Source organism: Vigna radiata, chromosome 8 (genome assembly GCF_000741045.1).
Source record: "Vigna radiata var. radiata cultivar VC1973A chromosome 8, Vradiata_ver6, whole genome shotgun sequence".
Taxonomy (NCBI): Eukaryota; Viridiplantae; Streptophyta; class Magnoliopsida; order Fabales; family Fabaceae; genus Vigna; species Vigna radiata.
In genome coordinates, this window is record NC_028358.1 from 44,589,677 (window position 1) to 44,603,834 (window position 14,158).

The 14,158-nt window shown below is 33.6% G+C and overlaps 1 protein-coding gene across 4 annotated transcripts; it reads left to right on the plus strand.

Moving 5' to 3' along the window:
* Nucleotides 1–1,983: 1,983 nt before the first annotated feature.
* Nucleotides 1,984–13,328, plus strand: LOC106772040 (myosin-1). Of its 4 annotated transcripts, none has more exons than XM_014658181.2 (25): nt 1,984–2,241; nt 2,573–2,887; nt 2,987–3,383; nt 3,733–3,834; nt 3,905–4,048; nt 4,130–4,280; nt 4,379–4,406; nt 5,435–5,600; nt 5,705–5,768; nt 5,907–5,920; nt 5,999–6,083; nt 6,222–6,325; nt 6,425–6,563; nt 7,447–7,565; nt 7,775–7,927; nt 8,046–8,135; nt 8,740–8,817; nt 9,221–9,379; nt 9,747–9,953; nt 10,450–10,655; nt 10,780–10,915; nt 11,762–11,891; nt 11,971–12,117; nt 12,271–12,338; nt 12,443–13,328. In XM_014658181.2, the coding sequence occupies exons 3-25, from the start codon at nt 3,003–3,005 to the stop codon at nt 13,100–13,102; spliced, it is 3,531 nt and encodes a 1,176-aa protein (XP_014513667.1). In that variant the 5' UTR covers nt 1,984–2,241; nt 2,573–2,887; nt 2,987–3,002; the 3' UTR covers nt 13,103–13,328. The 4 variants fall into 4 exon arrangements, with proteins under 4 accessions (XP_014513667.1, XP_022641526.1, XP_014513666.1 ...); XM_022785805.1 differs by having other exon boundaries at nt 2,990–3,383; XM_014658180.2 differs by lacking the exon at nt 2,573–2,887.
* The last annotated feature ends 830 nt before the right edge of the window (nt 13,329–14,158 follow it).

Sequence of the window (14,158 nt, forward strand, 5' to 3'; positions counted from 1 at the left end):
CTCGTAATACAGTCGGCGGGCTTGAATAGCGAGGACCGGACGGTAGCAAGCGAACGGTCTGAATGATTTGTATAATCACGTGTTTAAGGTGATTGGGCTACAATTGGGCCTTAATTAAGGCAACCTTAATACCAGGCCCATGTTCAACACTATAAATACAGGTCAAAGGTCCCAAGTAGGTAGGTTCATTTATTACGCATTTATCTCTGAATTTACAGGCCCGATCGGATAACATAACTAACTTAAGCATCGGAACACCTTTGACAGGTACCCTCCGGACTCTGGAAGTACAGGGAAGAACTGGCGAGGTGAAGTAGCGAACCGTTGGAGAAGGAGAAATTGTGTAGGTTTGAAACTCGGCCTTATACCAGAACAATATAAACATTTTTTTGTTGTAAAATTTAATTAAAGTTATCTTCATAGAACTCAAAATTGTTTATTCTATATTCTATTAAATTCATTCGTGTCGCTTTACACGCAATATAGTAGAATGAGAATGTGGAATATCTCTAGCCTTGGCAATGTGTCTTAACTGATTTCTTAATATAGTTGTTTTTTCACGTACATTAATGTTGTATTTTTTTTTTATCTCATATTTAAAAAGATTTAAGGTAATATTTTAATGTTGTCATGTGATGTGATAACTCATGCACCTAAATTTTATAAATGTAAAGTGGTGGTGCCTTTGCAAATAGCTATTCAAATAAAGGCCATGTACACTGCACATTTCAAAGTAGCATCCATGAAGATAATGCATTCTCATCACACATTGTATTCGAACATGAGTTATACCTCGTTGGAGAAGGATAATAATATTTAAAGAACATTTTTTTTTATAATATATGAATATCATTTGCATGTTATTCTATGATTGTTCCATGCTGGTGTTTATGATTATTATTATTGATTGTGGAGTAATTTTGGACCAATAACAAAATGACACGTAGATGATGTTCAAATGTTATCAAAAAAATGTTGTTTAAATATCATTATCCGTTGGAGAAAACATGATATATGGAAGGATAATGATACTTTCACAACATCTTTTTTACAACATTTTAACACTATTTACGTGTCATTCTATTATTAGTCTAAAATTATTTCACAATTAATAATAATAATCATAAACACTAATATACATGGACCAATCATATAATACTAATAAATGGTGTTAAAATATTATAAAAAAGAATGTTGTCAAAATATTATTATTCTAGAATGAAGATTTTAACATTTATATATCAAGTTTATATCACATTTAGCAAAATAATTTTCATGTGGCTTATCATCTAAGTCATTTTTGTGATCTATCTATTCTCTAATTACTTTATTCATAATTGATAGCAACGTGGAAATAAATTGTTTAGCCACCAAACAACCTACCTTAAAGGAAAAAAATTAATGATGTAAGACTCAGCAACAAACAATTTATGGGTTAATTTTAATATAAAAAAACCTACCAACTTTTATTATTTTCATGAATTTGGTATTTTAAATTAAGCCTTTATGAGTTCATATTTTATTTTTGAACATTCAAAATTTTTATATCTTACGATCAAGTACATGTTGTATTATTTGAGAGTTAGTGTAATTTTATTTGTCATTTTGTTTGATGTAAAAATGTAAGATTATATAATCAATATAAAATAATATCATGATTAATGTATAAATAATAATTAGTTTTGAAGCCGTCAGTTGAAAGGTTAGTTTCGTCAATTCACAAACTCCAATTGTACAGTCAGAAATTTCTCTTCAAACTCGGTTGGCAAGGAAAAACGCGCAGGTGCAACAAATAGTTTAAATTTAAATTTAAATTTAAAATTTAAAGTGTTGTGAGAGAAACCGAAAAGAATTAAATAGGTCGTTAGGGACCAAGAATTAAACCATAAAATAAAATAAAAGGTTTAAATAAAAAAACTCCCTCCTTTTTTTTTTTAATCGTTTTAAAAATTTGTGTGATTATTATGCTAAGTAGGGAGTTCGAAAAAGCAAATCCAAAAAAGCTGTTTCTTTCAAATTCATCTTCTCTTCTTCTCCATACGTTCTTTGCGCGAGGAACCAAACCAAACGCGGTCTTGTGAGGCTGAGACTCTTCCGCGAAAACATTGCTATTTCTCTTCTTTTTCTTCTTCTCTCAGTCTTTCTGAGTTCTGAATCGCTCAATGCTCAACGATTCTTCTGACATTATCTCTCTTTTGAAAGATCTTCATCTCTCTCAGTCTTCTCCTAAAGTTCTCTCAGGTTAGTGGATCCGCTTCACGAACATCTCAACGAGTTGGTGATTTCGTACTTGTTTCTGTTTTCACAGTTCTTTGACTCTGTTTCTGTTTCTGTTTCGTGGCACGTAATACGAGGATAACCTAAGAAAATGAGGATTGTTGTTTGAAATTCTCTTGTTGTCGTCATCTTGAATTTTAGTTTCTAAATGAGGCAATTGGAGTTAGTTGATGTTCATCTTTTGATTTTTAGATTTTCAGTGTTTATTTTATTTTTTTATTTTTTACTTTCTCAGATATTTATGTTTGAACTGGAAGTGTATAACATACGATCTGTTTGTGTGTGGATGTTGTAGTAATTTAAAAAAGAAAAAAGAAAAAGAAAGGCAAGATTGAAGGTGGAAGACCTTTTCAACCTTGAGGGAAGTTGATTAAGCTTGGGTCCATTGAATTAGCCGAGTGGGGGCGTGGATGTGTTAGGTTCATGATTTTGAATTTTACAGCTTGGAATGCGGTTGAACGTGTCGATTCAATGAGGACTTTAAAGCCTGGAGCAATGGATTGAGGGAGTGGAGAGTAGAGTGTCTATTTGGAGCTAGGGTCCCCTCCATTATGTTATCCTGATTAAGTCATTCATTGGGGGCCTTGTTTAAAGTTTGAAAGGCCCATTTGTATGGAAAGTTAGCTTTTTTGTTTTTGAAAAAATGTTATCGCTTTTTGCTTTTTCGCAATTTGCAATTGCCGATGGTAACCTTTTTTGTTAATGGCAGAAGTCTATAAGGGAAGATGTCTCAGACATCCAGTGTCCTGCCTGCCTTCCACTCCATCAAGCCATTGCCCTCTGAGTTCAAGTTTGCCAACAATCCAAACCCTCTGCTTGTGGAAAAACATGGAGATGTTAAATTTAGACGCACCAATCCGATTGCACCAAATGGTTTTGAGAATGGTGCACTAGTAGGGGAGGTTTCTAAGGAAGTTCGAGGCCGAGCTGGTGGCATGGATCTTTTTGATGAGGATTCGCCGTATGGTGGAAAAGGTAGATCATTAAAAGACCGACCATCTAATGCAGATGAAGACTCCGCATCCGTTACTTTGCCCCTGCCATCAACTTTGACATCCTCCAGGGAAAACAGGTGGAATGATACAAATTCTTACGGTTCAAAAAAGGTAATGTTGGCCTTGGATTTCAGTTTTCTTCTGCTGCTGTGTTTTGAAATCAGTTTATTATAGTACATGCTACTTAGTTATTCAGTTGGACAAATAGCTTGATTTTTCTGGAAGAATGTTAAAGGAATTGATTCATTTTCTTTCAATTTAATTTGGACGATTGTGGATATACTCAGCTGGGAATACAATGCATTCCTCGTTGCTTTGACAATATGTTTGAAAATTTCAAACGAAGATAATTTAATATTATAGCGAATCAGTCTTTTCTTTATTGAGTTTGTTTTATCCCATTAATGGATAATTTAAATTTTTTGCTTCTTTGTCTTACTTTTGAAGTTCATTATTTCAGAAGCTTCAGTCATGGCTTCAACTACCAAATGGGGATTGGGAGCTGGTAAAGATAATAACAACTTCCGGAGCTGAATCTGTCATTTCACTACCGGATGGGAAAGTAAGATAAGCAACATTGTTTTTTTAGACTGTTAAATTCTTTTTGGTCTGATTAATCGTCCCTATCATAGGTTTTAAAGGTGAAAGAGGATAATTTGGTTCCAGCTAATCCCGACATTCTTGACGGAGTGGATGACCTCATGCAACTTAGTTATTTAAATGAACCAGCGGTTTTATTCAACCTGCAATATAGATACAACCAAGATATGATCTATGTAAGCTTATATCTCTTAATTTTCTCTCTTCATTTATTTTCCAAATCATAACATCTTTAAGTGCATAACTATTTAATTCAGACGAAAGCTGGGCCCGTTTTGGTTGCTGTAAATCCCTTTAAGAAAGTTCCTTTGTATGGTAATGACTATATTGAAGCCTACAAGTGTAAGGCAATCGAAAGCCCTCATGTTTATGCAATTACCGACACAGCCATCCGAGAAATGATACGAGGTAACTTTTTCCTTATTTTTCATATTTGGATGAAGTTTCAAAAAGTTAAGCTGTTTCCATTCGTTTTAAGCTATAACTTTGTATTGCTTTGCTTACAGATGAAGTGAATCAATCCATAATTATAAGGTCAGTATTTCTTGATTAATTCTATTTTTCCCAGCGACTAGTTATCGAAAACTATTTGGTGTTCATAGCTTCTTTAACAGATGCTTCAATCTAAGTTTTAATTTCAGTTTCAACCTCTGCATGTATTGCTTGAATAAGTCTTCAGTTTTTCGCTCTCCACTTGAATTTAAAGATGGTCCAGTGTACAAGGCTCACACGTGGGGCCCTTTATTCAGTATTTTGACTAAACATTTACCGCATTTGTTATTTTCTACACTTTGTTTCTGATGATCTTAGTTTGTATTTTCATTGTATGAGTTACACAGAATCTCATCGAATAGAGATGAGATGAGTATTTTCTTTCATCTGGCACTTGTGATCAAGTGGTGGATCAGGACTAAAATAAATTTAGGAAAAAACTATTAAAGAGGAGTTATTGGTAGAAATATTCAGTATTTGAATGATTAACCAAGAACCATTCGGCTTGTTGAAGGTGTTCAAAGGATTAGTAGCAACTTTAGTTGTCAAATGTTCTTATTTCTTAAGCTGGAAATATTTTTTATCATTGGTTCATTTTTCTGTTTAGCTCCTTGAAAAATTTATCTAACCAAGTGAAGTAATATTTAGAGTTGCTCTCGTTCTCTACATAAATGAAAGACTAAAGAGAAATGCATATTCCATATTGTTCGTTAATTTGGTTTGATATTAATTTCATATAGATAAAAGAGAAACTGTTGTGTGTTTTCTTAAAAATTTCAACTTTCAACTTTCAAGTGTCTAGATGTATGAATTTGTTTTGCCATTTAATTGCTTGCTTCGTGTAATTTTATTTGGTATCAGGTCTCCCTTGTAGTTCTTCGTGGTATTCTTTTTAGTTATTCTTTGTCAATCTATCATCCTTGATGTGTTAACATTGATTGGAAAAGTTTATATTTTTTGCCCAATGTTTTCAGCATAATGTGGTGATCAACTTGGTTTCCTAAACCTCGTGTGTCTTTAGTTGACTTTGAATTAAAACTTGTAATAACTCCTTTTATCTACATATTCAGTGGGGAGAGTGGAGCCGGAAAGACTGAGACGGCAAAAATAGCAATGCAATACTTGGCTGCCCTTGGTGGCGGCAGTGGAATAGAGAACGAGATATTAAAGACTAATCCAATACTAGAAGCCTTTGGTAATGGAAAAACATTAAGAAATGACAACTCAAGTCGTTTTGTAAGATTTCCAATTTATTATATTGATTCTTTTGGTTGATTCATTAGGTTTCTGATCCTCTAGAATTTGGTGCTGAAATCTCTTAATTTGATTGAATGTCACAGGGAAAGCTCATTGAGATTCATTTCAGTGAAACTGGAAAAATATCTGGTGCAAATATTCAAACATGTATGTTTACACAGGATGTAATTGAAAGTTTGTCTTTTCTTCCTCTTTCAAGTATCTAACCAATATGTTAACATCTGCAACTCTGTATTGAATCAATGTGATGCTTCTGGCTTGGCCCGTTGACCATACCATTAACAGTTTTGCTGGAAAAGGTATTCACTCTTTTGAGTTAGTTTTCATTCCAATTCGTCCATTTTATGTTGTTGACCCTTGTTTTATTGTGTGAACAGTCCAGAGTAGTCCAATGCAATGAAGGGGAAAGGTCATATCATATATTTTATCAGCTATGTGCTGGAGCACCCTCATCTCTTAGGGGTAAGTGAATTATTTTTTCTTCTACTAATATATTTGTTACGTAGATGGGTTATTGTTACAATTTTTACTTGAGGGTGGCCTTGAAGAATGTGGAATTTCTCTTTAAATAGCGGCTCTGATGTTTTATTTATAACTCAGAGAAGCTAAATCTACTAAGTGCGGAAGAATATAAATATCTGAGGCAGAGCAATTGTTATTCAATTAGCGGCATAGATGATGCTGAAGAATTTCGCATAGTCAAGGTAAACACATTTTTTACATTTTCCATCTTGACTTGTGGTCAAAGTCTGAAATAATAGCTTGGCATACATGAGTTTTTTTATGCTATTGTCAATTTCCAGGAAGCTCTGGATATTGTCCACATTAGCAAGGGAGACCAGGAGAATGTATTTGCAATGCTTGCTGCAGTATTATGGTTAGGAAACATATCATTTACTGTGGTCGATAATGAAAATCATGTTGAAGCTGTTGAGGATGAGGGTAAGCATTTTCCAGAATCTCTTCTAATTGAATTTACAGAATAGAATTTTTTTGCTTGATAGGTTGCAGTTTACAGAGGGATGCCTTCCTTGTTCACTCCTTAGAAACTTTGCGTCGATTTTGCATTAATATAACAGTTTATTTGCTTAATTGTAGTCTCGTACAAATATAGATAAACAAAATCATATTAGGTTTCAATTTTATATTGAAGATAAAAGGGAGAGCTTTGGTGCAATGTGTCCCTGAGATCACAGGTTCCAGCCGGCCTCTTACAAATACAAGTACTCTTCTCTAGACCTGCTGCACAGTGGGAGCTTTGCAGCTTAAGGCTGCACTTCTTAATACGGATAATATCTAAATGATTTGATTATAAATGGTATCTATTATGACATACCTTTCGAAATCATATTATGTCCCTATCAAGGTTTTGCAAATGCATTGGTCTTAACATGTATTAGCTGCCACAATTCCAGAACTTCTTTTTTGAATAGCATGTTCAATATAAAACTTACTGGTTGTCAAATAGCTTCTGTCTGGTGCAAGATTTTGGGTTTGGGGTGTCTCTAAAACTTTTGGCTTCACTCGGTATATTGTAGAGTGGAGCAGTTGGCTTTTTATTTATTTATTTATTTTTTGTGAAAAGGCCCTGGTAAGCTGAGAAGAAAAATGTGTTGAGTTTATTTGTTGATTTGCTGCACTTATATAATTTTACAACCATGTTGTAGCTTCAAAATATTTCTATTTGCATATAATAACTGTTTAAATAGTGTATTATTGGTACCTAATTTCTGATGCATATAAGTTTTTACCTTATTTAGATGATATGCATTATATAAATTAATACATCAATTAAAAATGAATTCTGTTTCCCGACTTCTTGTAGGTCTGTTCACCGTTGCCAAGTTGATTGGATGTGAAATTGAAGACCTGAAGTTGACTTTTTCAACTCGCAAAATGAAAGTTGGTAATGATAATATTGTCCAGAAGTTGACGCTCTCTCAGGTAAATGACTACGATGCTAACATTTACCTTTGCCTACTAGTATGGTTGGAAAATGTGCATCTTCTCAAGGGCAAGATGTTGGGTATATAGATTTAAATTGAATTTCTCAATCAGCCTATGCAATTTATTTAGTTTGTTATTGCAAGGGAATGTTCAAGATACGTTGGTTGGTGATGAACATATGAATGATTGTTGCTTTTCTCATGTAGGCTATTGATGCGAGAGATGCGTTGGCGAAGTCAATATATGCCTGTTTATTTGATTGGTTGGTTGAGCAAATAAATAAATCCCTTGCAGTTGGCAAAAGACGAACTGGCAGATCAATCAGTATTCTTGATATTTATGGCTTCGAGTCATTCAATGTATGTTATATTATATGACAACTTTTCTATATATATATCCATTTCACGATCCTTATTCTGTTTAATTTTTGTTTTTCAATGTTTGCTCCATTCAATGCTGTGGATTTTATGCATGCAGAGGAACAGTTTTGAGCAGTTCTGCATAAATTATGCAAATGAAAGATTACAACAACATTTCAATCGTCATTTGTTCAAACTGGAACAGGAGGTATGCGCCATATATAAACTGACTGTTGCTTGACAATGGATGAAGAATAGGTCCATAGCATTTTATCGGGCAAATGGAAAAATCTCATTCAAATCTGCAAGGTCCCATTAAAATGTGTATATAAAATCAATGACATTTTTATTTTGAACTCTTAGCTCTCTCATAATTGTTCCCTGATCATTTACACTAATTGAGTCCACACTCCATACTGATCTAACAGAACCGCACACTCTGACACAGCCAACTAGGCTACTACTATTTCCCTTTGGTGGTGGAAAATAGTTGGATATCAATCTTCCCCTGATTACTTAACGGGCTCATGTGAGCAAAGTCCCTCCACATCTCCTTTTTCAGGACCACGTAACTCAACTAAGCTACTACTATTTTTTCCATTTGTGGTGGTAGAAATAGATGGATACCAATATAAATTTATTCATATATTGATGTAGTTTTGGAAATCTGATGTTTAAGCAAGTTCCCGTTTAAGTTGATTGCCATAGAATGAAAGTTGAACATGCCACATGCCTTATAAAATGAATAAAGAAGCTATGTTGCCTCTTATAATTAAACATTTACTCATGCCTTGTTTACAATTTTGTGCCAGGAATATATCCAAGATGGCATTGATTGGGCTAAAGTGGAATTTGAAGACAACCAAGATTGCCTTAATCTGTTTGAAAAGGTACAGTGTTTCTGTTCCCCACTTTGATCTTTTCTGTGTAATCTTTAGTATGTTTATTATCAAAATATAAAGGGAAAGGAAATAGAAAAACTTAGCTAATATGCTTCTTCAGTGGGCCATATACAGTGCTTATACGTTCCATTTTTTTTGGGGGTATGATTTTGTCACAGATGTTCTGTTATAGCTTTGTTGGGGCCAAGATGGCATTTTTGTCTTTTTTCTCCTCATAAAACTGAAGCGAAACCATTGGGATTTTGGAGTGAATTATGTTAATTCAGATTAACTTAACTGATATTTAAATTATTTGAATGTTGATCAAGTCCAGCTATTAATGTCATCTGTAGTACTACATGGTTAATTTGTAATGCTTTGTTGTCTTAAACTTAGCTTCTGACATTTGCAGAAACCATTGGGACTACTATCCCTGTTAGATGAAGAGTCAACTTTCCCTAATGGCACGGATTTAACGTTTGCTAACAAGCTTAAGCAGCATTTGAATTCCAATTCTTGCTTCAAAGGAGAACGCGAAAAAGCCTTTACTGTGCGTCATTATGCAGGGGAGGTATTAATCTGGTCATTTTCATGCAATACTCTATTGGTTCTACCTGTTTATCCAAAGTGCCTGTATGGTCTGTAAGATGAATGTGTAAGATTCACATTGTAATGACATCCATTTTGACATTCTGGTGTGGGTTTTATATTGTGAATAGGAGTAAGTTTTGTGGATAGAAAGACACACAATTGCACTATATTTGAATCCATGCATTATTTACTAACTCTACTAACCATGATTTTGAATAACTTCCCTTGTCGATATTTTTGGTCTTCCCACATACTATCATTTTTCTTAAAACAAAAGGTTATTTCTCACTAATTTCAGTTTGCTCATCTTACCTGACTGTTTGATAGTATTACTTGTTCTTCGCCAGGTCACTTATGATACATCTGGATTCCTGGAAAAGAACAGGGACCTATTGCACTTAGATTCTATCCAACTTCTATCTTCAAGCAAATGCCATCTTCCTAAGTTATTTGCATCCCATATGCTTACTCAGTCTGAGAAGCCTGTTGTAGGTCCCTTACATAAGTCAGGGGGAGCAGATTCCCAAAAGCTAAGTGTTGCCACAAAATTCAAGGTACGTAATCTTAATTACGGCTTTATCAAAAGGCATATCTTGAAATGTTCTATTACTTTGGTAAAGTAATGTTGCTTTCCTAGCCTAATATGTTTCAATGCTATTAAATGGTTTTCATTCAAAGTACGTCTAAGGCTTGAAAAAGGTCAGCCTCATCTAATATATTAATGATCCTAATGATAATTATGACATAGCCTTGAAATTGTTACAAACCATCAATTTATTTCATATTTTAATATGAATTGGTTTAAGTGATCAAAAGCAGGATCGTACTCATACTGACTCTACTATTGCGGTTTGTAAAAGTGAAAATGGAAGTAATGAGGTGTAGTTGAGTGAAATCAATGCCATTCATTTTTAAAATTATTTTATCAACTCTCTCCCTGACCCATTCCATTCCTACCAAACACACCTTAAATATTCAGAGGTTTTTAAAATTGGTTGGGATATTTATCATGCTTCAATTGATTTAGAGGTTATTTCTATTGGTATCCAGGGACAATTGTTCCAATTGATGCAACGTCTAGAGAGTACCACACCACATTTTATACGCTGCATTAAGCCCAATAACTTCCAATCACCAGGATCATATGAGCAAAGCCTTGTACTTCAGCAGTTGAGATGTTGTGGAGTTCTGGAAGTTGTTCGAATATCAAGATCGGGCTTTCCAACTAGAGTATCTCACCAAAAGTTTGCCAGAAGGTATAATATCAGAAAGAAAGAAACGATGGCGATTAATATGCTTTCAAATTAGCACCTTCCCCTAGCTCCGTGTTTTTTACAAGTTTCTAACCTTTCTGTTATTGACTTGGGCGCCGTAAATCAGATATGGTTTTCTTCTCCTTGAAAATGTTGCCTCTCAGGATCCACTTAGTGTCTCAGTTGCTATTCTTCATCAGTTCAACATTTTGCCTGAGATGTTTCAAGTTGGCTACACAAAGCTATTCTTCCGAACAGGGCAGGTAAATAGATGTTTATAAGATTTTTTCCACAAATTGTTCTCATATATAAATTGTTGCGGTGGCAATGAATGCGATTTTATTGACTTTATAGCATCATTAATTTTTTTGGCTTTAACTATTTTGTTAACATAAATTTAAGAATGAAATAGTGAAGGAAGTGTTATCATCATTTACTTTTAGAAATTGTGTTCAACAACTAATTTTTACTTAATAAGCTTTAGTAATTTGGGATCTGAGTGAAATATGTTTCTACATGTTTTAATCAGTTGTTTCCTTTAAGAATTGTGTTTTTTCTTTTAGACATGGAAGTATGTACCGCGTGTGATAAAATTGGGCTCATGATATTTACGACCTCATTTTGATACTCCCACCCCACTCTTCTTTGTAATTTTATTAACAGAAATAATTTCCATTACGTATCTTGACTAGATTACTCTATGTAAAGCTTTTTTACTATCTTGTTAAAATACTTAATGAAAACTTTCATTTTGGGACTAGTCAATTTTTTGTGACACTATCGGATTTTTTAAATTTATGTTAATAATTTCTTTGTCAATTATACCTGTACTTGTCAATAATTTGTTTAATCATCAGAGCTTGACATCAAACTTTATTACCCTTATTTTATGTCTTAGGATCGAGGTACGTGCTTGGAATTGTTTTCGCATAATTTTCTCTTTATTTTGCATGATAAACTGTTCCGTGTTCAAGTTGGTCCTTGTATTCAATATACTTTTGCATCATGCATTTAAACTGGTGAAATAGATTTTATAACCAAAGCCTAATTCTAAATTTTATATACTTTTGTATTGTGTCTTTAAAACGCTGCCTTGGCCGCGATTGCAGATTGGAGTGCTTGAGGATACCAGAAATCGTACTCTGCGTGGAATTTTACGTGTGCAAAGTTGCTTCAGGGGTCACCGAGCTCGTTGTTACCGCAAGGAACTTTGGAGAGGAATTACCATTCTCCAATCATGTATTTCTTTTCCCATCCTATTTGTTTCAGCTTTTCACATTCCTTGAAAAGTGTAACTGACGGAGATCCCTTCATGCAGTTATTAGAGGAGAGAAAAGCAGAAAGGAATACGCAAGTTTGCTTCACAGACATAAGGCTGCTGTTATTATACAGAAGCGGATGAAAACAGTATTTGCAAGGAACAGAATGAAAAGTATTAACGAAGCTGCGGTTGTCATACAATCATGTAAGAGTTTTATGCTCTCAAAAGGCATACATATATGTTACACCTTTTCTTTAAGTAGTGTTAAAGGATAAATTAAAGGCAGAAAAAGATGCTTGGGCAACTGTCTTTAAGTGTTATTAGACAAATTTTCATTTGTTTAAACGGCTTGTGCAGTTATCCGTGGTTGGTTAGTCAGAAGATGCTCTGGAAACATAGTGTTATCAAAATCTGGAGTCACGAAGGTATTTTCTTTTTCTGATTTCTAAAACTATATTTCAATGTTGTCATGGATTGCTTGTTTAATTTTCATCTTTGTGACACTTATACTCATGAATCTCTAATACAGACTAACGAGTCAAATGAGGTTCTTGTGAAGTCGTCTTTCCTAGCTGAATTACAGCGCCGGGTACTTAAGGCAGAAGCTGCCCTGAGAGAGAAGGAAGAGGAAAATGACATTCTTCACCAACGCCTTCAACAGTATGAGAACAGATGGTCCGAATACGAGTTAAAGATGAAGTCCATGGAACAAGTATGGCAGAAGCAAATGAGATCCCTGCAATCTAGCCTCTCTATTGCAAAGAAGAGCCTTGCTCTGGATGAATCTGAAAGAAATTCAGATGCTTCTGTTAACGCAAGTGACGAGAGAGATTTCAGCTGGGATGTAGGAACCAATCACCGTCGCCAAGAAAGCAACGGGGCAAGATCAATGAGTGCTGGTTTGAGTGTTATAAGTCGGTTGGCTGAAGAATTTGAGCAGAGGAGTCAAGTATTTGGTGATGATGCCAAGTTCTTGGTAGAGGTAAAATCTGGTCAAGTTGAAGCAAGTTTGAACCCAGATAGAGAACTTAGAAGGTTAAAACAGATGTTTGAAGCTTGGAAAAAGGATTATGGTTCAAGACTACGTGAAACAAAGGTCATTTTACATAAACTTGGAAGTGAAGATGGATCAATTGAGAAAGTGAAGAAAAGTTGGTGGGGAAGAAGGAATAGTACCAGAATAAGTTGATTTATTTATTTATTTTTTCTTATATGGGTTTGGCTTTGGTCTATGCACTGTTTTAAGGGCATTGCATTGCCAACTATATATCCAAAAATGAGGAAAAATACAATAGGAAATATAAGATAGGAGTAGGACAATGAATTACTGGTTACTGTAATTAGGTTAGCTGTTGCTAGCCGTTTTTATTTATGAGAAATTTCTGCACGCACGACTTCTGGAATTAGGTGCTCAATACGATCCTTGTGATTCATGTTTGTGAATTGCATGTAGAAAACATAGCGTGCTTTCGATCAATGCGCGGGCTATGGATACTTCTAAATTTAAGTCAGATTTAATGACGATACTGATAATTGAAGAAAAGAAATTGTAAAAATAAACTATTTGAATTATAAGATATTACTGATTTATTTATTTATTTGATATGATAAGCTAAAAGTAAATTTAGAAAAACACAATTATCTTTTAATAATTAATACTGTAACAATTTTAGAGTGTAATTAATCTTAAAGCTATGTATTTTTTCCATTTAATACAGCATGTGAAAAATTATATTTTAAAATTTAATTTGATTGGTGAAATTAATTCATTTTAAGAAATTATATTTTATAAGAATTATCTATAAAATAATATGAGGGTGATTTAATAAAAGTTGACTATTTTTAAAACAATATGTAATTAAAAATTGATTAAAATAGTTTTCAGACGCAATATGTTAGTTCCAAGGAAATATGCACCTTATTTATGTTTTTGTTTTCTTGATAAAGTTAAATCCTTTGTAGATTTTTTTTTCTTAAAGATTCAATTAATTAAAATAATTAATATTTCACATTTTTAATGGAAACATTTAACTGTAGAGTTCATTAAAAAGTTTTAAAATTTTAAAGATTTAATAGATTACAAAAATTGAATGAGAATTCAATCAAAAATTCACAAATTTACAGCATTCAAAATATAATTAAACATTTTTTTCTCGTATCAGGTTTTCGAAGATGTACATGAATGAATATAATTCAATTGGGTGAACATTTTTTTTTCGCACTTTCTATTTCTAGATAAATTGGA

What these genes read in the sequence shown, in the direction of transcription:
- LOC106772040 (XM_014658181.2), top strand. Translation starts at nt 3,003, where the DNA reads ATGTCTCAGACATCCAGTGTCCTGCCTGCCTTCCACTCCATCAAGCCA. An exon ending in AGCACCCTCATCTCTTAGGG is followed by an intron (nt 6,084 to 6,221) that starts GTAAGTGAATTA and finishes TTTATAACTCAG; the next exon opens with AGAAGCTAAATCTACTAAGT. An exon ending in TGCGGTTGTCATACAATCAT is followed by an intron (nt 12,118 to 12,270) that starts GTAAGAGTTTTA and finishes CGGCTTGTGCAG; the next exon opens with TTATCCGTGGTTGGTTAGTC.